Source organism: Bubalus kerabau, chromosome 9 (assembly GCF_029407905.1).
Source record: "Bubalus kerabau isolate K-KA32 ecotype Philippines breed swamp buffalo chromosome 9, PCC_UOA_SB_1v2, whole genome shotgun sequence".
NCBI lineage: Eukaryota > Metazoa > Chordata > Mammalia > Artiodactyla > Bovidae > Bubalus > Bubalus kerabau.
The window spans coordinates 96,302,513-96,329,996 of record NC_073632.1 but is presented as its reverse complement, the minus strand read 5'-3'; the positions used below and the strand labels follow the sequence as shown (position 1 = coordinate 96,329,996).

Here is a 27,484-nt window from a genome sequence, read left to right as displayed (position 1 = left end):
TGGGGAGGGAGCCCCATTAAATAAGGCTTCAACCTCTCGTCCTCACTTATTTTCTTCAGGAAGGTATACTGACTTATCTGATGGGAAGGGGTGGTGGAAAAGGAACCCCATCTTCAAGTGGCATTCTTGTAACAATAATTCCACAAAATCATTCCTGAACTTCTCATGGATCAGAAACTATATGCTCTTCTCCATATTTAAGGATATTGAAAATATACTTCCAACCTGTTTTGTCTGCCTTATCTTGGAGCTACCTGAACTATGGTGATTCCTTGAATACATACCCTCCTTTCTCCCCACTGTCTTGTTTTACTGGATTATATCTCAACTCTTCTTCAAAACATCCCCCAATGCCATCTTCTCAGGGAGTCTTAAGGACAGGGAACCACTATTTAAGAATTGTGCATTTATTTCCACCAGTATTGAAAGCGTAACATTTCAGACTAGCATTTATTCCCTCCAAATGACCTCTTCTGACTGTCATTCACTTCTCCCATGTCTTATACTTCAGCTAAACTATCCCAGAACCCACTAATGCTTTCCTATCATATTCATTTGTTCATTAAGTGTCCTAAGCACTCTGCTTAGATACCATTTCTCCATAACTCTGTATGTGAAATAACTTCAGATTTTAAATCAGTTTTTCCTTTATTAAAAATAAAATTACAAAAGTAACACACACTAATTGCAAAGCTTTCAAAAACACTAAACTATGTATTCTGCCTGCAATGCAGGAGACCCAGGTTTGATTCCTGGGTCACGAAGATCCCCTGGAGAAGGAAATGGCAGCCCACTCCAGTATTCTTGCCTGGAGAATCCCATAGAGGAGCCTGGCAGGCTATAGTCCGTGGGGTCGCAAGAGTCAGACATGCCTTAGTGACTAAACCACCACCAAAATGTGTAAAGAATAACATGAACATCATCATGACCCCATTTCCCACATGTCAATGACAGTAATCACTTGACATACTTCATTTCTACTTTTTCATTGAATGTAAACATTTCATAATTTTTAAAATGCATGAAGTATGAATACTGTTTGGAAACTTGATTTATTTTAATGTGAACTTCTTTCTAGGTTCCATGTACATCTATTTTTTAAAATAACATTGACATTACACCAATAATACCACACTTTTTGCCTTTTTTCTTAAAGGTTTAGGTTTTAATTTTCACATTAAATTTGGTATGTCTTTATGCTGAATAAATTGATACAAGACTTTAATTTGAAAGTTCTAAATATAGTGGAATAAGTCTAATTAAGGACACTCTGGGGTCTCCTTTGATATCAGTTTTATTCCTCTTTATTGTTATGGCAATATTATCTTGTTTTGATATCTAGAGTTAGGTAAATCATCCATCATTGTTCTTTAAAACTTTTTTGTCTTTCCTCATGATTTACTCTTTTAGAATCCAGACAAACATTGCTATTTAACCATGACGCTCATCTTCCTCTGTATACCAAGTTGCTTCAATGTGTCTGGCTCTTTACTACCTTATGGACTATAGCCCATAGCCCACCAAGCTCTTCTGTCCATGGGATTTTTCTGGCAAGAATACTGGAGAGGGTTGTCCTTTCCTTCTCCAGGGGATCATCCTGACCCAGGGATCAAATCCAGGTCTCCTGCGTTGCAGGTAGATTCCTTACCATCTGAGCCTCCAGGGGAACCCCCAGATATATAAAGAGATCTTCAAACTCATGTTTTCTTAGATTCTGTATTTGTCCCTAATCCTTAGTCCAGGATGGCACATATACTTCATTTTACCTGACTGTCTTTGGAATCTCATATTCTGATCCTCTGTATGTACATAATTAAATTTGTTTTTTCCCGTGTTAATCTGTCTGATGTCACTGTAACTGTTAGGCCAGCCAGAAATACCTACAAGGGCAGGGGGAAATTTTTTCTTTCCCCAACATAACTATATACTCTGGCAATATGTAGCAATTTTATAGTCATTTACATGCTAGTTTGACAGAGAAATGATGATTAATACTGATTATTCTCATTCAAGAACATGGTTTATGTCTCACCAATGATTCAGACTCAAGAGTCTTATTTTGTGACTTTCAGTAAAATTTATGCTTTTCTGTCTACATTCTCATTTCTTGCTAAACTTATTCCCAGGGATTTTATAGTTTGGTGACACACATATAAATAGAATATTTCCCCTTTTACAGTATCTCCTTATTGCTGATAGAAAGGGAACTATTACAAATTTACATTGCATCCAATAACAAATCAAAACTCTTATTACTTAAAATAAATTTCTTGAACTTTCTACTATACAATCATACTGTATATAAACAGAGGGAAATTTACCACTTTCTTTCTAATATCAATACTTTCATATTGTTCTTGTTTATTACATTGGCTAGTATCTGCAGGATAATGATGAATAATGACGGTGATCATATAAGTATTTTTGTCATGGACTTAATACATGTGTGCACCTTTAGGACTTTACTATTTAATATGAGGCTGATTGTTAGTTTCTGTCTTTCAAATATATTCAAATTCTTCTATCGCATGAGGTCTTTATCATTCCATTGAGATACCTCTGTGTTTAAGTAAAGATTTACTTCTTCACTCTGCTTTATTTTGAATTGGATACCCAAGCACTTTGAATTGGACATGGTTCTTTTAAACTTCAGGGAGTTTTTAAAATTGATATTACTTGCATTAAAGCATTAATGGCTGGGACTTTCCTGGTGGTTCAGTGGCTAAGCCTCTGCACTCCCAATCTAGGGGGTCCAGGTTCGTTCCTTGCACAGGGAACTAAATCCCACATGCTGTAACTAAGAGTTTGCATGCCACAATGAAAAGATTTTGCATGTCACAATTAAGATCCCATGTGCTGCAACTAAGAGCCAGCACAGACAAGCAAATAAATAAAATTTTAAAAACCATTAATGGCTAAAAGAACAATTATGGTTGAAGCTAACAGGAGGTTGAAACTTTTAGAAAGTCCTAATAATCCAATTTTCTCTACCCTCCCCGCAAAAGACATAAAAACTTGGACATAAGAATACACTATTCATTTAGTGATGGCCAGTTTTCTTCTATTTCTTACTCAAAATTCTATTCGGTTTTCTCTGCATGAGAACAGCACAATGTTGTAATTATATCAAACGCTGGTATGAATGAAAGCTTACGAAAAACCTCATATAATTGCAATTTTCTAAATTTATACATGAGATAAGGGTAACTGGACTCTTTTCAGCATCCTCTGGCGGAAAGTTCACAGTCAAGATGGGGCAAGATAGCAGCCATATAAATTTAAATGTTATTGCACAGTGGATATTTTTACTTTTAATCCTCATAAAGTCTATGCATTTAAAAATCATTTTATGTTAACATTCATAGCACTAATCCCTGCAAGACAGTGTTTTGACAGGGTCTTATTTTAACTCTATATTTTATGATGGTAAGCAGAACTACATTAGGAGCGCATTATTTAGCATACACATAAATTGGAAGTAGGGATGGGCTAGATAACGCATCGAAAATAAATTTGCATTTTGCAGCACATAAAGAAACAGTCAAGGTCAGGGTCAGACATTCCTAAAGTTCAAACTCCTTTCCAAACTGTTTACCCTTTTTACTTAATTACTCTTTTAATTAATCAATTACTACCTCAAAACACCACCGCACAAAGAAATATCAGTGTTACGATAAAAAGCCTAGAGGAAATTCAGACATGTTTGCCAGTAGATAAGCTATTTAGTAAACTGATTTCTAAGACCATGAACTCCTTATTGCCAAATTCAGACTTAAATTGAAGAAAGTATGGAAAACCACTAGACCATTCAGGTATGACCTAAATCAAATCCCTTATGATTATACAGTGGAAGTGAGAAATAGATTTAAGGGCCTAGATCTGATAGATAGAGTGCTTGATGAACTATGGAATGAGGTTCGTGACATTGTACAGGAGACAGGGATCAAGACCATCCCCATGGAAAAGAAATGCAAAAAAGCAAAATGACTGTCTGGGGAGGCCTTACAAATAGCTGTGAAAAGAAGAGAAGTGAAAAGCAAAGGAGAAAAGGAAAGATATAAACATCTGACTGCAGAGTTCCAAAGAATAGCAAGAAGAGACAAGAAAGCCTTCCTCAGCGATCAATGCAAAGAAATAGAGGAAAACAACAGAATGGGAAAGACTAGAGATCTCTTCAAGAAAATCAGAGATACCAAAGGAACATTTCATGCAAAGATGGGCTCGATAAAGGACACAAATGGTATGGACCTAACAGAAGCAGAAGATATTAAGAAGAGATGGCAAGAACTGTACAAAAAAGAGCTTCACGACCAAGATAATCCCAGTGGTGTGATCACTGACCTAGAGCCAGACATCCTGGAATGTGAAGTCAAGTGGGCCTTAGAAAGTATCACTATGAACAAAGCTAGTGGAGGTGATAGAATTCCAGTTGAGCTATTCCAAATCCTGAAAGATGATGCTGTGAAAGTGCTGCACTCAATATGCCAGCAAATTCGGAAAACTGAGCAGTGGCCACAGGACTGGAAAAGGTCAGTTTTCATTCCAATCCCAAGAAAGGCAATGCCAAAGAATGCTCAGACTACCACACAATTGCACTCATCTCACACGCTAATAAGTTAATGCTCAAAATTCTCCAAGCCAGGCTTCAGCAATATGTGAACCGTGAACTTCCAGATGTTCAAGCTGGTTTTAGAAAAGGCAGAGGAACCAGAGATCAAATTGCCAACATCTGCTGGATCATGGAGAAAGCAAGAGAGTTCCAGAAAAACATCTATTTCTGCTTTATTGACTATGCCAAAGCCTTTGTGTGGATTACAATAAACTGTGGAAAATTCTGAAAGAGATGGGAATACCAGACCACCTGATCTGCCTCTTGAGAAATCTGTATGCAGGTCAGGAAGCAACAGTTAGAACTGGACATGGAACAACAGACTGGTTCCAAATAGGAAAAGGAGTACGTCAAGGCTGTATATTGTCACCCTGCTTATTTAACTTATATGCAGAGTACATCATGAGCAACGCTGGACTGGAAGAAACACAAGCTGGAATCAAGACTGCCGGGAGAAATATCAATAACCTCAGATATGCAGATGACACCACCCTTATGGCAGAAAGTGAAAAGGAACTAAAAAGCCTCTTGATGAAAGTGAAAGTGGAGAGTGAAAAAGTGGGCTTAAAGCTCAACATTCAGAAAATGAAGATCATGGCATCTGGTCCCATCACTTCATGGGAAATAGATGGGGAAACAGTGGAAACAGTGTCAGACTTTATTTTTCTGGGCTCCAAAATCACTGCAGATGGTGACTGCAGCCATGAAATTAAAAGACACTTACTCCTTGGAAGGAACGTTATGACCAACCTAGATAGCATAGTCAAAGGCAGAGACATGACTTTGCCAACAAAGGTCCGTCTAGTCAAGGCTATGGTTTTTCCTGTGGTCATGTATGGATGTGAGAGTTGGACTGTGAAGAAGGCTGAACGCCGAAGAATTGATGCTTTTGAACTGTGGTGTTGGAGAAGACTCTTGAGAGTCCCTTGGACTGCAAGGAGATGCAACCAGTCCATTCTGAAGGAGATCAGCCCTGGGATTTCTTTGGAAGGAATGATGCTAAAGCTGAAACTCCGGTACTTTGGCCACCTCATGCGAAGAGTTGACTCATTGGAAAAGACTCTGATGCTGGGAGGGATTGGGGGCAGGAGGAGAAGGGGACAACAGAGGATGAGATGGCTGGATGGCATCACTGACTCGATGGACGTGAGTCTGAGTGAACTCCAGGAGTTGGTGATGGACAGGGAGGCCTGGCGTGCTGCGATTCACGGGGTTGCAAAGAGTCGGACACGACTGAGCGGCTGATCTGATCTGATCTGATTATTCATCATTCATTTAAAAAACCATTTATTCAGTGCTAGTTATGTGCTAATAAGCACAGGGCTATGTGATGACGATATGGAATGAAAACAGACCTGTGAAAGTGAAAGTGAAGTCACTCAGTCATGTCCTACTCTTAGCAACCCCATGGACTGCAGCCTACCAGGCTCTGCCGTCCATGGGATTTTCCAGGTAAGAGTACTTAGGAAGCAGTAAAGCACAGTGATAAAAGCTACAGTTCTAGACTGGGGATTGGACTCTGCTGCATCCCTCCCCTCACCTCTCTTGCATTAGCAGTTTGTCTTTGGGTACCTACTCACTCACTGGGATGCCCAGTTTCCTTAGCTGTAAAACAAGAGTATTAAGACAACTTTCGTTGAGGGCTTGTATAAGACATTAAACATATACATGTAATACAGAACGCCCCCAGCAAGATGCCCAGCACACAGCTAGCCCTTAACTTGTGGGTGGGGCCAGGATACAGGAGATGCTGCGCTGAGCAGGACAGCCCCACAAAGATTTGTCCACTGTCCCTTCACTCTTGTGTTGGGAAAACCTGACCATGATTGTATGAACTTAGAGCCCTCCTCCCAGTTTGCTTTACATAAAAACTCCAAGCTATCAATGTGTACCCCATTTTTAAGGAATGTAAACAAGAGTGCAAAATGAGAGAAGGTTAACTTTGTTTTCTTTGGAACTTTTCAACGAGATATTCACTTTTGCAGAAAACTGCATCGGTGCCAATAACCACTTGTGACATCTGACTTGCCAAAACACACCTAATCCTTCTGCACTCGTGATGGTCGCGTAAGAATTCTGTGTATATGCAAGCATCTGACCACTCTAGTGTTGTCGAAATATTTCTTCTAATTAATACATCCTGAAGGGCTTCCCTGGTGGTCCAGTGGTTCAGAATCAGCCAGTGCAGGGGACACAGATTCAATGCCTGGTCTGGGAAGAATCCACATGCCACGGGGCAACTAAGCCCAGGCGCCATAACTACTCAGTCTAAGCACCCTAGAGCCAGTGCTCCACAACAAGAGAAGCCACAGCAATGAGAAGCTCACAACCGGAGAGCAGCCCGAGCTCTCCACAACCAGAAAAAGCCTGCACACAGCAACAAAGACCCAACACAGACAAAAAAATTAACTAAAAAATACATATTGAAATACATAACATGTTATCATAAAATACTTTTATGTCACAACTAACACATTACGTTATTTTTTGAAATTATCTGTAGAAGATTATAGTGCCTGAGTTTTACTTCAGGATAGTCAAGTGTTTGGTATAAAAAGAAGGAAGGGATGAGTTTGAGAACACAGAGCTACGTAACTTGTTAAAGTCACAGCTGATAAGAAACAGGGCTGGTATCTGAGCCGGGGCTGTCTCTAGGATGCATCTGCTCAGTTCTACTTCTGCGGTGGAAAACTTAGGCTGCTCCTGACCTCTGTGGAGTTCTTTGACCTGGGAAATCATTTGTTAGATCATCTACTCAGAAGCTGAGGATGCAGCACTGAACAAAAGGGACAAATCACAGTGCCCTGAAGGATTTATCTTCAGGGGAGAGACAGACAGTGCTCTCACAGATGCCTGCATGCCTGGCAGCAACACAGGGGGTCGGGGTGCTCGCGAGGGGGGCCGGGGCTGCTATCGACGGGACGGTTGATTTCAGCTGGAAGGCATGCAGAAGGCCTCTCTGACACATAAGCCGAAGACTGAGTGAAGCAAGGGAGTAAATCATGTAGTTATGAGGGAGCCTGGAGAGTGAGAACCCGTCCACAGGACCTGATGTGCAAGGCAGCAGGGAGAAAGAATATGTGTTGATAATAACACAACCAAAGGAAATAACCTGAATACCTGCTGATAACATAAGAGGTGGTATATTCACAGTTGCCAGATGAAACAGGTTTCAGAAAATACACCACCACGTTATTGTTGAAAATCCTAAAATATTTTTTTCTGTTATTTCAGTAGTGAGCAAACAAGAGTTTCAGATGTCAAGAAGGAAATGGACTGGAGCGTGGTCTACGCCTGTGAGTGCAGAATTCCAGGGCATCCTGCTTTCTCCCTGGTCACTACACAGCACTGTAAACAAGTCTATCTAGAAGGATTCTTCCAACCTTTAGAGTCATCGCGTCCCCTCAGATCCTTTCTATGGACATTGGTCCTGAACGCCTCTGTCTGGGAAGGGAACAAGCAGGAGTGTTTTCCATTGTCAGAACACAGACATCCCTCACTTGCAAGAATGCATTAGGGACTTTCCCGGTGGTCCAGGAGTTCAGAGTCTGCCTGCCAATGAAGGGGGCCAAGGTCCCACCCCTGGTCAGGGGAACTGGAGCCCCCATGTCACAGCTAAACTTGGTGCGGCCGAATAAATATTGAAAAAGAAAGCGTTAGTATTTGAGAAGGTTTATCTTAAAAGTAAGGATCCTTAGCGTCTTACAGTGGTAAGAGCAGCTGGTGTCCACTGTTCAGTTTGGGCTTCTCCAGCATTATGGCACTTGAGAACAAGCCTTGAGTTAGATAAGGAGAAATTAAGATTCGGGGGCTTACTCAAACTACCCAAGGTCATAGTCAGATCATGGCAGAGAGCAACTCAAATCCGGGCGGCTGAAGACTGCAAACTAACGTGTGTGGCTGCTCCAAGGAAAATCACCTCCGTTACCTGGAGTTTCAGTATGAGAGCAGAAAACGATCAATAAGCCATACTGGCATTAAAATGATCCCATTAGTCTAACTTAATATTATAACTGAATTTCACTGAAGCATTGGAAGATCAGGCTGCAAAATTTGGTGACCTGTAATTAAGATATTTTACTTCTAAATTTTAAAAAGTTTATGCAAATACTTGATATATACCAAAGAATATATATAAGTTAGCAGCAATAACTAAAAACCTGAGTGTCAATTCCCAAAGTCCAGGATGGTGGTCGCTTTTAGTGGAGAGGCAGAAAAATGGGACTGGGGTGAGGGGTGCAGAGCATGACTTCTAATGCCTTTCCCATCTCAAATTCAAAATCCCCAAAACAAACAGAAACCAGGCTCCTAAAAGACCAAGTATTGAGAATGCCCAAAAATGGACTCTCTACTTACACTGCTGAGCGCCTGGGGTTCAATTTCTGGTTGGGGAACTAAGACCCTGCAAGCCACACAGTGTAGTCTAGAAAGAATACAACAAAAGACCAGGTACCACTGCTGAGTAAAGCTCACCATCAAAAGATGAAGAGTTGGCAAGAGATAATACTTGAAGCTCTTCTAGAAGAAAGCCCTAATTTCTGTAGTCATAAGCGGTGTTGGAGAAACCATCTTTTGGCTCCTCTTTCTTGGAGACACAGAGTGCCAGGATAAATGCACTGAAAAGCAGCTCTAGAGGCAGACTGCAAAGCAAACAGCTGACCAGCACATGCACGGCCTTGAGTGCTGACTTAGGTTTGTTGAGACTTTTTGGCTCTTTGTTTCTTTTTTTTTTTTTTTTTTGAGCCAGGGCTGACAAGCACCTCTGAAAGAATTGCAGAGGAAGAAAAGTTTTGCAAATTTTATGACTAATATGAAGGGGATGATGTATACAACCATGAATTCTGAAATGATTAAAGGTTTATGTATAAGAACCAACATTTTATGAACCAATACAGGTGATCTTTATAAACTCAAGTGGATGGATGGAATTTCCTTGTGGTCCAGTAGTTAGGGCTCCAGGCTGCCAGTGTAGGGGAAATGGTTCAACCCATAATTGGGGGAACTAAGAACCTACATGCTATGCAGTGTGGCCTAAAACAGAAAGGATGGAAGAGGAAAAGCTATAACGAACACGTCAAAAAGACAAGCCACACATGGGAGAATACATTTGTAGCACAGGATGGTAAAATATTCATATTTGGAACATATAAAGGATATTATAAATGAATAAGAAAGAGGTAAATGGCCTCAAAGAAAATAAGCAATTCACAAATTGATATGCCCATAAATAAATCTATACTCACAACTATAATGAACTACCATTTCACTATCACTAGGTTGGCAAGATTTAAAACAGTCTAACAATATAAAGTGTTAGTCACTCAACTGTGTCCAACTCCTTGTGACCCTGTGGACTGTACCCTGCCAGGCTTCTCTGTTCATGGGATTTCCCAGGCAAGAACACTGGAGTGAGTAGCCATTCCCTTCTCCAGGGAATCTTCCTGACCCAGGGATTGAACCTGGGTCTCCTGAATTGCAGGCAGATTCTCTACCATCTAAGACACCAGGGAAGCCCATAGAATATAAATATTGGGAGGGCTTCCCAGGTGGTGCCTGAGGTAAAGAACCCACCTGCCAATGCAGGAGACATAAGAGATGTGGCTTCCATCCCTGGGTGGGGAAGATCCCTGGGAGAAGGACATGGCAACTCACTCCAGTATTCCTGCCTGTAGAACTCCATGGACAGAGGAGCCTGGCTGGCTACAGTCTGACACTATTGAGTGCACGCACACACACACACACACACACACACACACACAAATATTGGGAAGAATGTCTGCCAACGGACACATGTGAGGGGAGCAGTGAGTAGATCAGAATGTGACTCAATAAAACAACCTTTAATTAGCAATATATTCAGGGAAAAGATCTTTTAAAGTAGTAAGAGAAGAATTAAAAAAACAACCAAATTTATTCCACTACTGTTTGCACACATTATTCTGTATCAGAATAATTATACTGGTGGGAGAAGGCAATGGCGCCCCGCTCCAGCACTCTTGCCTGGAAAATCCCATGGGCTGTGAAGCCTGGTAGGCTGCAGTCCATGGGGTCGCTAGGAGTTGGATACGACTGAGTGACTTCACTTTCACTTTTCACTTTCGTGCATTGGAGAAGGAAATGGCAACCCACTCCAGTGTTCTTGCCTGGAGAATCCCAGCGACTGGGAAGCCTGGTGGGCTGCCGTCTATGGGGTCGCACAGAGTTGGACACGACTGAAGTGATTTAGCAGCAGCAGCAGCAGCAGTTATACTGGTACTCATTTTAAATGTGACCATCTGCTATAGACCGGTCATCTGAAACAAATGATGACCGGTTTAATGAGAGTGGATGGGAATCAGGTAAAGATGAAACTATCATCATAGGCAGAAGAGCTTGCTGATCATCTACACAGGTTTGAGTGAGAGGAAAGTTGTACCCTCCACCACTTACTGGCTGAGTGATGGCAGACATGTTTCATAATCTCGGTAAGCTTCAGTTGTATCAGCTTTAAAACGGGGAAAATCAGAACTGTTTAAGGATTAAGTGAGAACGTACATAACTGCTTTAGCACAGGTCTGGAGCTTGGGAGCAACTCAGAGAATGGGAGCATTTATAATGAAAATATTGACAAGGCTTTGTTTCCTAATCCCACTCAGTTTGTCTTGGAAATGCCACAGCTATGTGTTCTGATCTCTAAATCCTAATCCTGAAACGTTCATGGCCAGCCAAGTTCCAGTGCCCGATTTAACTGGGCACTGGTCTAGACTTCCTCTTGGGCTGCAGTGTTTGTTTACGCTTATGTTCCCCGGAAGCACCTGGAATGCCCAGCCGGGGTCTGAGTGTTGTTCTGCAGCTAGCAAGGAGAAGACTGACTAATTAGGTGACTTCTTGACTTTGTGGAGTCTGGACGAGGCTGTGAACTGCCAGATGCAGCTGGAAAATCAAAAGCCACGAAACCTTCACATGAATCACAAAAGTGAGTAGATTTAAACCGCATACAACATCCATCAGGCTACGAGATGACTCTTTTTCGAGTCATAGACTCCTTCGAAAATCTAACGAGAATTGTGGAGACTTTTTTTTTAAAGTATATATACTCCTATATATAATTGTGTATTTAATTATGGGAGGGGTGGCTGTGACTGGCAACTGACAACCGCTGGCTATGAAGCTGTATACGTGGACGCTGCATTCCAGAGAGAAGGCAAAGTATTCATTCGAAAGTGGAATCAAAACCAAATTAAGAGAGGAGAAAACAAATCCCTATAAATAGTTTAAATATGAGATCATTTCTAAAAACCTAGAAACTCAATGCTGTTTTCCTTTACTTTCTTTTCACTTTTTAGAAATAACATGATTGGGGTTAGATGCCAAAAAAATATTTGCCTTTATAGCAATAACTGTTAAGTCAAGGGGACTCCCACAGGAGTACTGACTGAAGGAGTAAAAGAAATAGAAATTCCCTGGTGGCTCAGACAGTAAAGAATACTCCTGCAATGCAGGCGACCCAGGTTCAAACCTTGGGTTAGGAAGATCCCTTGAAGAAGGGAATGGCTACCCACTCCAGTATCTTTGCTTACAGAACTCCATGGACAGAGGAGCCTGGTGGGCTACAGTCTACAGGGTTGCAAAAGAGTCAGACATGACTGAGCAACTAACGCTTTCACTAAACTGTCATGAAGCCTTTTGCTCTGGTCTAACGAATTCATGCAACTAATTAAACTCCACTCTGTTTTAAGTCTAAATGGAATACTGATTCCATTATCTTAATCATTTTAGAGTAGATAAAACAATCCTTTCCTTCTGAGTGCTGGGACAGAACAAAAAACTAGACTAAATGTATCTTAGCAAAACCAGTCACATGAAGAAAATTTTACTCGAGAGATACCCATTATCTCTTAAGGGTCCTTGTTAATCAATATGGTATTAAATCTCATAACCATTGTACTCACTTCTCAGACTCCGTTTATGGGCCTCTCACACCCACATTATAAATTACTGGGGGTAAGAGACATATCTTAATGATCTTTGATTCCCACTTCCTTCCTGTATTACTTGACATAGAGTGGAAACTCAATAAATGTGTACCAAAATAAATTCTTTCAAAGGACTTACATGTATTTTCTTTGGACCAGAAATTCTGTCAAACTGCTGCTTTTCTGTGAATTTTCTTTAAAAAAAAAAAAAAAAATTCTTTGCTGGGTTTTCTGTTGGATTATTCCCTTTTTCTTTTTTAAATCAGTCTGTAGTCCATGGGGGTTTATATATTCTGAATGCCGGTCATTTGCCTATTATCTTTGAAAATGTCCCCTCCCAATCTGTCAAGTGCTTTTTCAGTCTTGTATCTTTTATCATAACTAATTTATTTTTAAAAATATAACCCAAGTTATCAATCTCTCTCTTTTGAGCTTGAGCTTTTTTGTATCTTAAGAGAGACACTCTCTTATATACAACCACACTTCTATGGACATAAATTCATTCACAGACTTCAAATAAATCTGTATTTCTACATTTAGCTTCAGTAGAAGGATGTTAAAACAGGGGTCTTTAGCATTTCAGTGATGTCCCCAAACCATGTCAACTGCTCACATGCCAAAGAATGACGCTAAACCTAGAAGCACATGCAAAGGAATTGCTTGAAGATACATTTTGTATCCCTTTGTCCAAAAGATACCTTTCAAAGGGGCTACAACAAGGCTGTATATTGTCACCCTGCTTGTTTAACTTATATGCAGAGTACATTCTTAGAAATGCTGGGCTGGAAGAAGCACAAGCTGGAATTAAGATTGCTGGGAGAAATATCAATCACCTCAGATATGCAGATGACACCACCCTTATGGCAGAAAGTGAAGAGGAACTAAAAAGCCTCTTGATGAAAGGGAAAGTGGAGAGTGAAAAAGTTGGCTTAAAGCTCAACATTCAGAAAACGAAGATCATGGCATCCGGTCCCATCACTTCATGGGAAATAGATGGGGAAACAGTGGAAACAGTGTCAGACTTTATTTTTGGGGGCTCCAAAATCACTGCAGATGGTGACTGCAGCCATGAAATTAAAAGACGCTTACTCCTTGGAAGGAAAGTTATGACCAACCTAGATAGCATATTCAAAAGCAGAGACATTACTTTGCTAACAAAGGTCCGTCTAGTCAAGGCTATGGTTTTTCCTGTGGTCATGTATGGATGTGAGAGTTGGACTGTGAAGAAAGCTGAGCGCCGAAGAATTGATGCCTTTGAACTGTGGTGTTGGAGAAGACTCCTGAGAGTCCCTTGGACTGCAAGGAGATCCAACCAGTCCATTCTGAAGGAGATCAGCCCTGGGATTTCTTTGGAAGGAATGATGCTAAAGCTGAAACTCCAGTACTTTGGCCACCTCATGCAAAGAGTTGACTCATTGGAAAAGACTCTGATCCTGGGACGGATTAGGGGCAGGAGGAAAGGGGGACGACAGAGGATGAGATGGCTGGATGGCATCACTGACTCGATGGACGTGAGTCTGGGTGAACTCCGGGAGTTGGTGATGGACAGGGAGGCCTGGCGTGCAGTGATTCATGGGGTTGCAAAGAGTCAGACACAACTGAGCGACTGAACTGAACTGAACTGACTGAACAAGGGTAGAAGCTGGGCAAGGATTGCTTCAAAGAAAGTTATGGATGTGCGGGTCTCACTCCAGGCCTGCCAGCTTCTCCCCCTTTTCTGGAGCCAGTGAGTGAGGGTGTAGCAGAACAACTGCAAAGGCTCAACAGTGATACTGCCATGGGGGCCCAGAAAATATCTATGAGCTGAAAAGAAACAGCCCATGGCAGGGTCATGTGAGAGATAGAACTGCACTCCCACTGATGGTTGTCAGATGTCCAAGGGCTATGGTACCCAGAGACCAGGTATGGAACCAGCAGTAGAATTTTTTTAAAGGGAAATATATAGCCCAGAAGTCTTCTGCCTAGAGTTTGGAAGAGGCCAGACTAGTATCATCAACTGGCCAAGCTTCAATTCTGGAGGGGCCAGAGGCAGCCTAAGTGCAAGGTAAGGGGGGTTAGAGAAGCAGCCACCCTCCACCCCCGCGGTCTAGAAGCAGACCCAGTTTTTACGCTGGAGAGAAGCTTCCATTTGAATGCAAATTAGGTTTTGATCTTCATGAGACTGGACATGCAGATATTAACTGGTAGTGAGAGTAATACACTGCAAATTTTATCCAAGTGCAAGGGAAGAACCAGCCCACAGAGCAAGCTCGACCAGGAAACGGGGAAAGAGTGATGATAGTCCCTGTTCCCTCTGTTCAGGACACTGACTTTGCTCCCAGAGTTCCATGGAGCCACAGCATCAATTTACCACCTTCCTGAAGGTTTAACAACGTAGATCTTGAGTCCTGTGGCGCATACTGGTATAAGGCACTAGTGCTACATGTGTGCTGTGTGCTACGTCACTCAGTTGTGTCCAACGCTGCGCGACATTATGGACTATAGCCTGCCAGGCTCCTCTGTCCACGGGATTCTACAGATAAGAATACTGGAGTGGATTGCCATGCCTTCCTCCAGGGGATCTTCTTGACCCAGGGATTGGACCTCCATCTCTATGTCTCCTGCATTAGCAGGTGGGTGCTTTACTGTCTGAGCACCAGGGACATATAATGAACTATGATCTTATGTTAAAAATAATATAAAGAGAGATATTTGCACACTCATATTAACAGCAGCATTATTCAAAACAGCCAAAAGGTGTCCATTGACAGATGAAGTGTCCATTGACAGATGAATGGGTGAACAAAATGCAGTATATACATACTATGGAGTACTGCTGCTGCTGCTAGGTCGCTTCAGTTGTGTCCGACTCTGTGCGACCCCATAGACGTCAGCCCACCAGGCTCCCCCGTCCCTGGGATTCTCCAGGCAAGAACACTGGAGTGGGTTGCCATTTCCTTCTCTAACTATGGAGTACTGTTCAGCCTAAATCAATTAGTAAGGGAATTCTGACAAATGATGACAACATGAGTGAACACTGAGGACATTATGCTAAGTGAAATAAGCCAGTCAGAAAAACACTGATATGAATTATCTAGAATAGTCATGTGCAGAGACAGAAACTAGAAGGGTGGTTTCAGGCCCTGGAGACATGGAGCTGCTGTTTAATGGGTACAGAGCTTTAGTTCTGCACCATGAAGAGTCCTGCAGATGAATGGTGGTGATGGTTTTCACAACAATGTGAAAGTATTTCACTGAGTGGCACACTTAAAAATGGTTAAAATGATAAATTTTATGTTAGAAGCATCTTAAAACAGTTGAAAATAAAACCTAAATAAAGGAAATTTAACCTCCATTAGTCATGTATCAAAAATGGAGTAAATAATAGTAAGGAGCGACTAAAAATTATCCAGTCTTACCATGTGTCAGGTACCATGCCAGAATGTATCCGTCGACTCACTTAATCCTTATTTCAAACCTATGAGACAAGTCCTATTAAAATCCCTATTTCATAGATAAGGAAACTGAGGCAAACATGGGTTACCTTGCCTAAAACTACACAGTTTGAAAGGAGTTGAGAAAGATACTCCAACTCCAGGACTTGGCCTTTCAGAAGAGATCATAGAAATAATTCACATAATTATTGATATTTACATAGTTACTTCAGTTTACAAGGGGCTTCCCAGGTGGTGTTAGTGGTAAAGAACCTGCCTGCCAATGCAGGAGATTTAAGAGATTTAAGATTTAAGAGATTTAAGATTTTGGATTTGATCCTGGGTTGGGAAGATCCCCTGGAGGAGGGCATGGCAACCCACTCCAGTAATCTTGTCTGCAGAATCCTATGGACAGAGGAGCCTGGCTGGCTACAGTCCATAGGGTTGTAAAGAGTTGGACGTGACTTAGCACGTTAGGTTTACGAAGCACTTTCTCATTTGTTACTACTCATTAAAACCTGCAGCAGAGGTATTCTCCTTTTGTCAAAGGAGGACACTAAGTCCTAGAGAAGTTAAGGAAATTGCTTCAAGTCATATTAACTGTTAGGGTTCTGATTCTACAGCTTCTAACTCTGGGTCCACAGCTACCCATCCAGATCCAACACCTAGTCTGGTCCAACTTCTCATTTTCCAGATGAGAATGTCTACAAGAGACACGCCCAAAGACGCTAATAGCTTCTCCAAGGCCACACAGAGAGCTACTGTGTTCAGTGTACATCATCAGCATATAGCTTTAAAGATCCTTTGCCACAGTAACACATATTCTATAAATACGTGTTTATACAGTAAGGGCTGGTACAGAGGCACAGAGCCCTATCAGAATAAAAGAGAGTGCTTTCTTCAAGAAGTTCTTTTATTTGTGGAGTTGATGCATTGGAACCTGCACTTCACATAAGTGTCTAACCTTTCAGAGCCTGCCCTACGCAATCTCCTTGTCCATTAGCTCTACAATTATGCTGTGATCAATCTAGCAAATCCATTTAGACAGTACATCTAGCCACTTTCAGAGTGGATTCGGTACTGAAGCAGCAAGTACATGAGAGCTGTATAATAAGAACTTTGAGAAATGAACCATATAATTCCTCATTTGATCCTGACTGCATGTCTATAAGGAATTCTTAAAACAGTCTCAATGACCCTGATGAACTTTGTAATGGCTAAGTATAAAAGTGCAGAGCTAAGCTCGTTTGTCCAGCAGAATCTTTTCTAGTAAAATAATTCACTTCTGAGTTTGATACAAGGCTGATGATTGGTGAGAAAGAAGCAACTGCTGGACGATGATTACAGGCTTTCACATGGTGAATGGAAATTACCTTTTGGCATGTGAAAATCTGCCAGTGTAACACCTCCAGTGTCAAATTACAGTGGAATTTCATGAATCCTTGTTTGTGTGTCTTTTGTTTCCTCATGGCCTCAGTGTTAGGGGTAGGACTGGGGCTGGCAAGGACTGAGCAAACTCTATGGTGGTTTCCCCCTCTTTCCGGCTGGAATGTCCAACAAGAGCCAAAGAGAAGAAGAACCACAAAGAGCTTCACAGCAGCAAAAAATCTTACCAGCAAAAATGTTCAAGTCTGATGGTTGGGCATCTCCCATCCATGAAGCCACAAAAGCACACATTCCATTCCAGGAAGAGCAGACTGATTTCATTTCAAGTAATCAGTAGTGCTTTTACTGCTAATAGTAGCTGACATTTAAAGAGCACTTTCTCCTGTTAAACTACACACAAAGTATGCTCCAGGAGGGCAGAACTAGGTCTGTTTCTCTTACTGCATAGCCACAGCTGAGTCACACGTGTTGTATGGGGCAGACTGTCAATAAATATTTGCTGAATGAACAAATAATCTCATTTGGTTGTCACAATAACCCTTGAAGGTTTGATACAATATTGTCATCACCATTTTACAGATGAGAAAGCTGAGGCTCAGAGGTCCCTATACTGTACTCAAGGTCACATAACCAGCAAGTGTGGGAGCTTATATTCTAAGCTACATGCACCTGGCATCGAAATCTATGGTTCAACCACAATGGCACACCACTAGCGCAGACCAGACACTAGGGCTTTTCCAGGACTGAGGTCATCTCTGAAAGGTGGACATACAAGAATATATCTCATTCAGAATGCATTTCACTCTGTTCCAGTCATCATTTGTTAGATTTCTTTCATATTCTGGCAACAACTAAGTTGAAAAGAAGTGACTTACCCACAAATCCTCCTTCACCAACCAGTTTCAGGGCAATTTTATCAGCCAACACTGAAGAGTTGCCATGAGCGATGTTGGCAAAGGGGCCAGCATGCACAAATACAGGCGTCCCCTGTGGAAGCAGAAGAACACATCTTATAAAGCTATGACCCTGCAATCCCTCTACTGGGCATATATCTGGAGAAAAACAAGATCTGAAATGATACGTGCACCCCAGAGTTCACTGCAGCACTAAATGCCCATCAACAAAGGAATGCACAGCACATATGGTACATATACACAATGGAATATCACTAGGCCATTAAAAAGAATGAAATAATGCCATTCATAGCAATGTGGGTGGATCTTGAGATTATCAAACTAAGTGGAGTCAGACAGAGAAGAAATATACTATGAGATCCCTTATGTGAGGAATCGAAAAAGAGAGGATGCAAATGAATTTATGTACAAAACACAAGAGACCCACAGAATGAATTTATGGTTGCTGGGAGGAAGGATGTGGGGGAAGGGACGGTGAAGGAGTTTGGAATGGACATGAACACGCTGCTATATTTAAAACGGATACCCAACAAGGACCTACTGTATAGCACATGGAACTCTGCTCAATATTATGCAGCAGTCTTGCCGGACGGGAGTTTAGGGGAGAATGGATAGGTGTATATGTATGGCTGAGTCCCTTTGCTGTTTACCTGAAACTATTTCAACATTGTTAATCAGCTACATCCCAATACAAAATAAAAAGTTAAAAAAAAAGCTGAGACCCAGTTATTTCCTATTATAAATTTTGATAAGCCACTGTGTTAGCTGCCTCAGTGACCATGAAATAAACCTTATGTCATAGTATTCTGCATTATACTTTTAAAAAGAATGGAATTAAACTCTGATGGGCTAATAAGCTTGTTTAAATGTTTTTTCCCCATTAAGAAATCAACTAATTCAAGAAAAATATAATCATAAAATCAGCACAATAATTGAGTTGTGGGAATCATGGCAGGGCAAGTACATATTATTACTGGCCATTTTTATATTTACAGTAATAATCTTTTGATTTTTGAAAATTTTATCTTTCTCATTGTTTATCTTACCTATTAAAAATCTGGTAACTATTAAGACAATGAAAGAAAAATTTCACTCATAGTAAAATTTCAGAATTACTAAAAAGACAAAAGAAAAAAGGGAATTCTCAAAAACTTTAATTTTAATGATTTAAACAAAATTTGTCATGAAATGACATTACTTTTCTTTTACTTTCATTTCCACACTTTTGTCAAACACAAGAGACCATAGTCCTATCTAAAAAAAGTATGCACGTTCAGTAAAATGTTCAGGTTTTATTCGGAGCCAGGCAGGGCCACTGAGGTCTGTGTGTATGAAGCCTTGGCTCCACCTGTGAAAATACAGGCTGCCCTTCCATTGACATGGGGCGAGGCAGGGAGCGATGCAGGGGGTGGGGCCGTGGAAAGTTCCCATGAGCCAGGATGGGCTGTGAGTGATGTTTCAAAGCTGAGAAAAATGAACAAAAGCAGGAAGAAAGGCAGTGAAAGAAAACTCATCGCGAAGAGTGAAAATATCTGAAATAATGCTGGGATCCGTGTTTATGGAAATGAAGACATGTATGTTTATGGTCCAGATCGCCATCTGTCTGTCCATCTACAGTTCTCACTTCTATGCAGAGAAACCTTTTAAGTACTCTGAAGAAAACACTGTTTAAGATCTTAATGTCTCCATCACCTCCTAGCCTTGGGAGTTATAGGGTGTAGCGCCTGTAGTAAGTGAGTGGAGCTAGTGAGGAAAATTTAAAGAGACAAGGCCACAGGCTCCACCCCTGGGTAGGCAGTAGGCTTCACTCCTCTGTGCCCTGCAACTCTCATCCTGGCCATCTCTTTAAGAAGCACTGGACACCAGTCTCCAGGTCAACAGGTGACAGGGTGTGGCTGGATTAGCATCAACACACTGCTATTCCTGGGATAATGATGCTAGGGACTAGATCGGAGGCATTTAATTTTAATTAGATTAAAATTAAAGGCCACACAGCAGACTCATCACTAAAGCAGCATGAAGTATTAGAGCCCTGGTTTTTGAGCTCCCAGGATGTGGTTTAAATAGATATAAAAATTCTTAGAACATCATTGTTGGACATTCAAGCACAGTTTCACACACTCAACTTATATGACACAGTATACTGAGTTAACACTTTGTCTAAGAAATTCTGTCACTAACCCAAAGACATAAAAATATCTATCCTGAGTTCAATATTTTATTTTATATACAGATCACTTAGCAAAGTAATAACAGGAACTATCTTGGTTTCTATGATGACAAAGCTATGAATATTCTCCATAATGGACTTTTCAACCATTTCATAAGATTGACGCTTCAACTGTTCCTTGCTGACCAGAGATCTAAAAGAGCATTCATTATCCACAAGAACTTTCTGCAGTGCTCAAAATATTCTCTATCTGCTCTGTCCAATATGATAACCACCATCCACGTGTGGCTATAGAGCACTTAAAATGTAGCTGATAAAAATAAATAGAAATGTTAACTAGTATGACTGCACAACAGAATTTTAAACTTAGACTAATTCAGACTGAAATAACCACGAGGGGACCATAGGTACCATACTGGACAGAACTGCCGCAAACGGGTATTTCCCGTCTACACTGCATGTGGTTAACCCACGGCTACACAAGTTGCTGAGATGTAAGACAAACATTTATTGAGTTTCTAAGTTTCTACTCTGGTCAATTAGTATTTCATTAGCTAAGACAGGAATCATATCAAGAACCTTTTTCTTTCCGGATGACCAACCAGTTATTCTGATGCTCCTCATACGCTCAGAAGGGCTGGAAATGCTCACATGTAGAGATGCAAAAGCAGTCTATTTAGTGCAACTCTGTCAATACTTTCTATGAAAACAAAATCACTTACTTCTAGGGTCTGCATCAGATTTGGTTTTATCGCGTCTTTCATCAGAACAGTCAAAGCACCTGTCACCCCCTAAAGAAAAGGGAGGAAAAAAATACACTTATTTAGATTATCGACAAAAGATCATTCACATGAGGGTGAATCCTCAGCCGCTTCTCACCAGCCTGCCTCATGCACGGGTAACCCCACCGGCGGCCATCAACTCTGAGCTATAGGTAAGACAGTGCTCTCACCTCACCTGAATGGATGCCAACCATTCTAGGATGTGATGGGGAAGCAGTAGTCATTGCATTTTTTTCTCAAGACCTTCCTTGATTGAAATAAGGGGCTTACCATACCTTTCAATTCACCTAAGTTTTTTTCTGGCAATTATGCACGTTACTTTTCATCACCAGAGATTACACTATTGCCCTGAGAAATAAGATGAAGAATGAAAACAAGGCTGGTTACAGAAAGGGACTGTAGAGAGAAGGGGGTGTGTCTAAAGGCACCCATGCTGGTTTCTGTTCTCTCTTGCATCTCAGCCCACAGATGCAGAAGGTACTCAGGACACTGGAAAGGCATCTTATTTTCTGTCTCTCACTCTACATCTGCCTAGAATGAAGCTGAAGCCACTTGTGGCTGTGGTTGCTTCCTTTCAATCCTATGAAGCTTGAATTAGGCTCTCTTGCAGCTCCCTATTGCATTCCTGGAAAAGAACAGGACAAGCAAGAGACAAAGCAGGGATGACGTCTAAGAACTACTGGGGAAAGTGTGCTAAAGCAGGCCACAAAGGGAATTTAAAAAAAAATACTGTTCTATTTGTTTATTTGGCTGGGCTGGGTCTTACTTGCAGCATGTAGGATCTAGTTCCTTGACCAGGGACCAAACCCAGACTCCCTGCATTGAGAGTGTGATGTCTTGGCCACTGGACCACCAGGGAAGTCCTGGGAAAGCATTTAAAAAAAAAATTTTTTTTCTTTCCACCTTTTCTAAAGACCCTGGGGAATGATCTTTCAACAAACTAGTCAAATAATTAGAAGGTCATATTATGAGCAAATGCATGTGAATGTAGCCTTGAAAAAATGAAGGTGGCCTGCAACAAATCCTGACAGATCAGGCAGTAGAATCTAAGGATTTGTTTATTACTTTCTCTCTACCTCTATCATCAACAATATTAAATGTTTCTCTTATATAACCAATTTCTATTTTTGTACTTTTATAATATGGAATCATTGAAATGTCTTTAAAAATCAAATTTACTTTCTACTTTATTGGACAAAATAAATGTTGCAAGAACTGTAACCTACCTATTACAGGTATATGAAGAAATTAGGTACATTTCGCAAGCAAGAAACACCAAAGAGTCAACTCTGAGTTTTTTTGTTCCAGATCCGAGAGTTTCATCACAAAGCAAAAAAAAGTTCAGGGAAATATTTGTGGATTAAGCCCTTTCAAAGTACTCCTGATGTATTACTGATACCTAATATTAAGAGGATACAGAGGAAATATTTATACAGAAACTATAATATACTATTCTAGAGAGAAATGTTGAGATTTGATAATTTTTAAAAAGCAATATCTTTACAGCAAACTGCATTTGGATTTTCTCTTTTAGCTTTATACTAAGCATTCCACGAGCAGCCGATATAAATATATCTATTTAACCTACTTTACAAGACTTATGAGTCAGTCATATTCACCTCTTCAAAAAGAAGCCAAAAGGTAATCAAGACATTTTGGCAAAGGTTTAAAATTACACCCCAAGCCCTTGGAATTAATAAGATAGCTTCTCATCAGTGTTTATTTAAGATTCCATTATGGTGCATGACTAAATACATGGGAAAGTAAGCTTAAATTTAGAGCAATGGCTGTCTATGTTGTACCAAGTGTTGTGTGCTTATAAACATGTATGAGCAGATGAAATAGCTACATTGCTGATGAGGGGTGTGGACGGGGAGTGAACAGCAAAGGTGGCTATTAAAGGGAAGAGGAGAAAAAGATTGGTGTGCAAATGACAAACAGCACTAAGCAAGCTGGTGGTGTGCCTGGCTACTATGAATGTTTTGTAAGAAAGCATCATTCCATGCAAAAGAAAGCTACATGAGTAAGAATGGGTCGGGGGAGATCTGTTTTTAAATAAGCTGAAACCCAAGTCGAAGGTACAAAATTAAACATGCTAGCGTGCCCACGGAGCAGGCTGGAGTCAAAAATGCGCCTCTTTAACTTAATCTTCCCTTTGATGAATGTGGAGTTGCTTCTTATTCCTTGGAATGGTGATTTGCCCTCAATTTAAAGCAGGCAAAGATTACCTTTAAAAAAAAAGCCACAGGCTTCCACTCCAGGCAGAGCAGAAATCAGGATTGGAAAGAGTAGTGAAAAGCACATGAAATAGACTTCAGGTACTCTGATTGCAGCCAGGAATAATAAGCACGTTACAAATGCCCGTGAGTACCACATTAAGTTGTAGGATAATCGGGACCTTTAGTAGGAAAAGGTGTGAACAGAAATTCCCATTATACCCAGTGACATGAAGAAGACTCTCATTCTCCTGATTACATGTGGCTCCTGGTGGCTCAGACAGTCATGAATTTGCCTGCAATTCGGGAGACCCAGGTTTGGTCCCTGGGTTGGGAAGGTCAGGGACCTTGAGTTCTCTGGAGCTCCTGAGATGGACATACCAAGTGGTCTGCTGTCACAGGCTGTCCATTTTTGTCACTGGCCACCACCATTCTTCCCAGCCGCTCCTTCATGTCCGATAGGCTGTCGGTCAGGGCCAGCACTGCCATGATTTCACTGGCCACGGCGATGTCAAACTGCGCCTGAAACAACAGAAGTCGAGGTCCTGGTCAGCGGACCGTTTCCATGGAGCGCTATATTGCAGCACTCAGGTCTTGCAGGCCTGGGGTTCAACCCTCGATAGGCCATTCTCAGATGCACAAATTCCCAGCAATTGCACAGTCCTGGGCTTAGTGCTCTTTATTTGCTCTGCTGAGCAGAACAGGGCATGGCCAGGCCCCTCCATAACACCAGCTAGCGGCACTACGAGATGTGCTTTTGAAGCACGTCTCAGACTTGTAATTGTTAATGTGATGGTCTGATGGATGCAGATCTCCACTGCAGAACCGTAGTGCCACAAAGACAGGGACCATTTGGGGAGGGTTTGTTCCTGAGTCCCCAGCTTGGGGGACTGAGTGTGAAATGAAGCAGGATTCAATACGTGTTGGCAAAATAAAGAAAGAGTTCGCCAGCTACCCTCTCTGTTACTTCTGTGTGTCGAGGGGGCTGCATGTGTTTGCCCCATTAAGAGATGAGCAGCAAACTGTGAAAGATGGTCTGAAGCCAGTTTTGTAGACTTAGAGCTTGGCACAGCAGTGAGGAGGCCCCCAATTTGTGTTCTCCACGCCCACTCCCCAGTCATGAGGTGACATGGAATCCATTCTGGCTGTCCACCTCAGATGGTGAACCGTTCAGCCACAAACGTGGAGAGTGGCTACTTTCTGAGAAATGCCCCTGGGCCTTCCTATTCCCTCTCCTGGCTCTGATTCCACCCTGGACACAAGCCAACAAGAACACAAGGAACAATCGCCCTCTTCCTCCTCCTAATTCAGCCACTGGACAAAACCACTTCATTACCCTCTGTCCCCAGGGGTGTGGGAGCCAGACAAGTTCAGTCTTACATAGAAAATAGCTGCACCCTGGCAGGATCACCTCAGGAGATATTTTATTGGTCCATTTTGGGCACCAACAGAAGAGGAAATGAAGGAAAGAAGGAGCTTTCTGGCTACTTCCTGGTTGAGATTTCAGTAGTCGTTGATTTAGTGAAAACATATTACCTGAGAGTCAAATGCATCTATACTCAATTATTACATTCTCAATATAAGCCATTCCAAACATAAGTGGCTTTTCATTGTATGAAATTTAGGATTTTCTATACCTCCATTCTATTAAAAACAGTGCATATGAAAAAAGACTAAAAATAATGAGACTTTCTGTACAAAAACCAAGGTTCAAAATATCCTTAAAATATGAACTGTGTAAGTAATAAGAGGAATATATAACACTCCTATAGGTTCTTCATTTGTAATTGTTACAATTTGAGAATTTTGTATCTCAAGCACTATCAAAAACGAAGCAAGGATCAATATAAGAATACTCATTTTATGCCCAAATAGTGTAGCTATTAGAGGGCTACTTGTTTCTGTTTTGCAAATAAAATATTTCCAAATCACATTAAGGTATAAATGAGATATCCTTATTGCATATCACATGTTTACACAAAAGACAAAAAGCCATGTTGGCAAGGACATGAATTGACATAGCTTTCCTGGAATGTGATGGGGAAATGCACACCAACATTTAAATCTGTATCCTCTGATTCTGCAGTTATGGATCTGGGAATTTGTCATAAGGATATCGTCAGGCAGGATTACACAAAAATGTGTGTATGTTGTTGTTGTTCAGTCACTAAGTCACGTCTGACTCTTTGTGACCCCATGGACTGCAGCCCAGCAGGCTTCCCGTCCCTCACCATCTCCCGGAGTTTGCTCAGATTCATATCCATCGACTCAGTGATGCTATCTAAACATCTCATCCTCTCTCACCCCTTCTCCTCTAGCCAAAATCAAGGTCTTTTCCAATGAGTCAACACATCAGGTGGCCAAAGTATTGGAGCATCAGCTTCAGAATCATTCCTTCCAGGGAATATACCCTTAGTACTTACTAATAGTAGATCTGATCTTAATGTAAGAAGTGCAGTAAGTACAATACACAAAGTAACTACAAAACAAGAGGCTGTCAAACAACATCCTCAAGATCCTGGCCTTAATGATATTATGTTGTACAAGAGATGACACAACAGTAGTAGATATAATGGTCATCTTAATTCACCCATTCCTGTCCATTTTAGTTAACTGATTCCTAAGATGTCAATGTTCACTCTTGCCACCTCCTGCTTGACCACTTTCAATTTACCTTGATTCATGGACCTAACATTCCAGGTTCCTATACAGTATTGATCTTTACAACACCAGGCTTTACTTTCACCACCAGACACACCCACGACTGAGTGCTGTTTCCACTTTGGCCCAGCCACTTCATTTTTTCAGGAGCTATTTGTAATTGCCCTCTGTTCTTCTCTAGTAGCATACTGACACCTTTTGACCTGTGGGGCTCATCTTCCAGTGTCATATCTCTTTGCTTTTTTCATACTGTTTATGAGGTTCTCATGGCAAGAATATTGGAGTGGTTTGCCATTCCCCTCTCCAGGGGACCACGTTTTATCAGAACTCTTCACTATGACCTATCCATCTTGGGTGGCCCTGCATGGTATGGCTCATAGTTTCATTGTTACACACGGCCCTTCACCACGATCCATGAAGGGGTTATGTATTTTATGTTGGGATAAAATAAATAAGCTGTAACATACGTGTACATGTATGTTACAGCTTGTTTATTTTAGACCAACACCCTAAGTTACATTAAGAGTGAACTGGTTGAATCCAGTTATGGTACATCTACAAAATGTGATGTTATATAGCTATTAAAAAATGATGATCTAGATCTACTTTTTTAAGTTAAAATAGCTTTAAAGGTTAAAAAAAATTAAAGTTCTTAAATATAGTCTTTTATAATTTAAAAATATGTATGCTTAAAGCAATATAGAATACAACCTTGGACAAGTTACCTAACGCAATATGCCAACTTTTCTCATTTGCAAACTAGATTTACAAACTAAATGTGCTCATCATGCATGTAACGGGCCTACCAACACAAGGAACCAAGTGAGCATCAGACCACAGCCATTGTTTATCTTGCATCTCTCTACTGCCAAGATAAAGTACAAAAATAAGCACAGAAAGTGTGCAACTTAATGCAAAAGCCATGAATCTAAAGCTATCTTAAGGTATAAAGTTTACTACAAAAAATAATAATTTAGAGGCCTGCTGTGCCTGGATGAAAAATCATGGAATGAATTTACATTCCCTAAGCACCACTGCTTCACACCAGAGTCCTATTAAAATGAGGATGAACGTTGTAATTTATCTTCCACATTTTCTGGGTTTGGATAATAGGACATTATTCTTAACAACTTCTCAGGCTATTAAGCCAAATAACTGGGTGTTTATTCTTTGGTTTATGAAACATGAATAATACGTCCGAGACTTTCATTTTTCAGTTGTTATGCAACTAACTGGATAGACTGACAATAAAACATATTAGAAAGTATATTCAAGGGATACCCTGAATGGCTCCTAGCAGAAATACAACTAAAATCACACAGGAAAAGGGTGGTGGGATAATATTCAAGAGCTTCCGCCTCCTGATCCTTTCCCAGTC

General features: G+C 41.0%; 1 protein-coding gene across 5 annotated transcripts in view; it reads right to left on the bottom strand.

The window, feature by feature from the left end:
* MTHFD1L (methylenetetrahydrofolate dehydrogenase (NADP+ dependent) 1 like) overlaps positions 1-27,484 on the bottom strand; it is a 181,159-nt gene that overhangs the window by 87,830 nt on the left and 65,845 nt on the right. For 3 of the 5 annotated variants that reach the window (XM_055535959.1, XM_055535961.1, XM_055535958.1), the window contains exons 18-20: positions 23,827-23,967; positions 21,170-21,238; positions 18,239-18,350 (exon numbers count right to left, since the gene is read on the bottom strand). In XM_055535959.1, the coding sequence (XP_055391934.1) occupies positions 18,239-18,350; positions 21,170-21,238; positions 23,827-23,967 (322 nt within the window). Of the gene's footprint in view, positions 1-10,428; positions 10,903-15,962; positions 16,022-18,238; positions 18,351-21,169; positions 21,239-23,826; positions 23,968-27,484 lie in introns of those variants that run through there. The other 2 variants (XM_055535962.1, XM_055535960.1) reach the window with 2 other exon arrangements.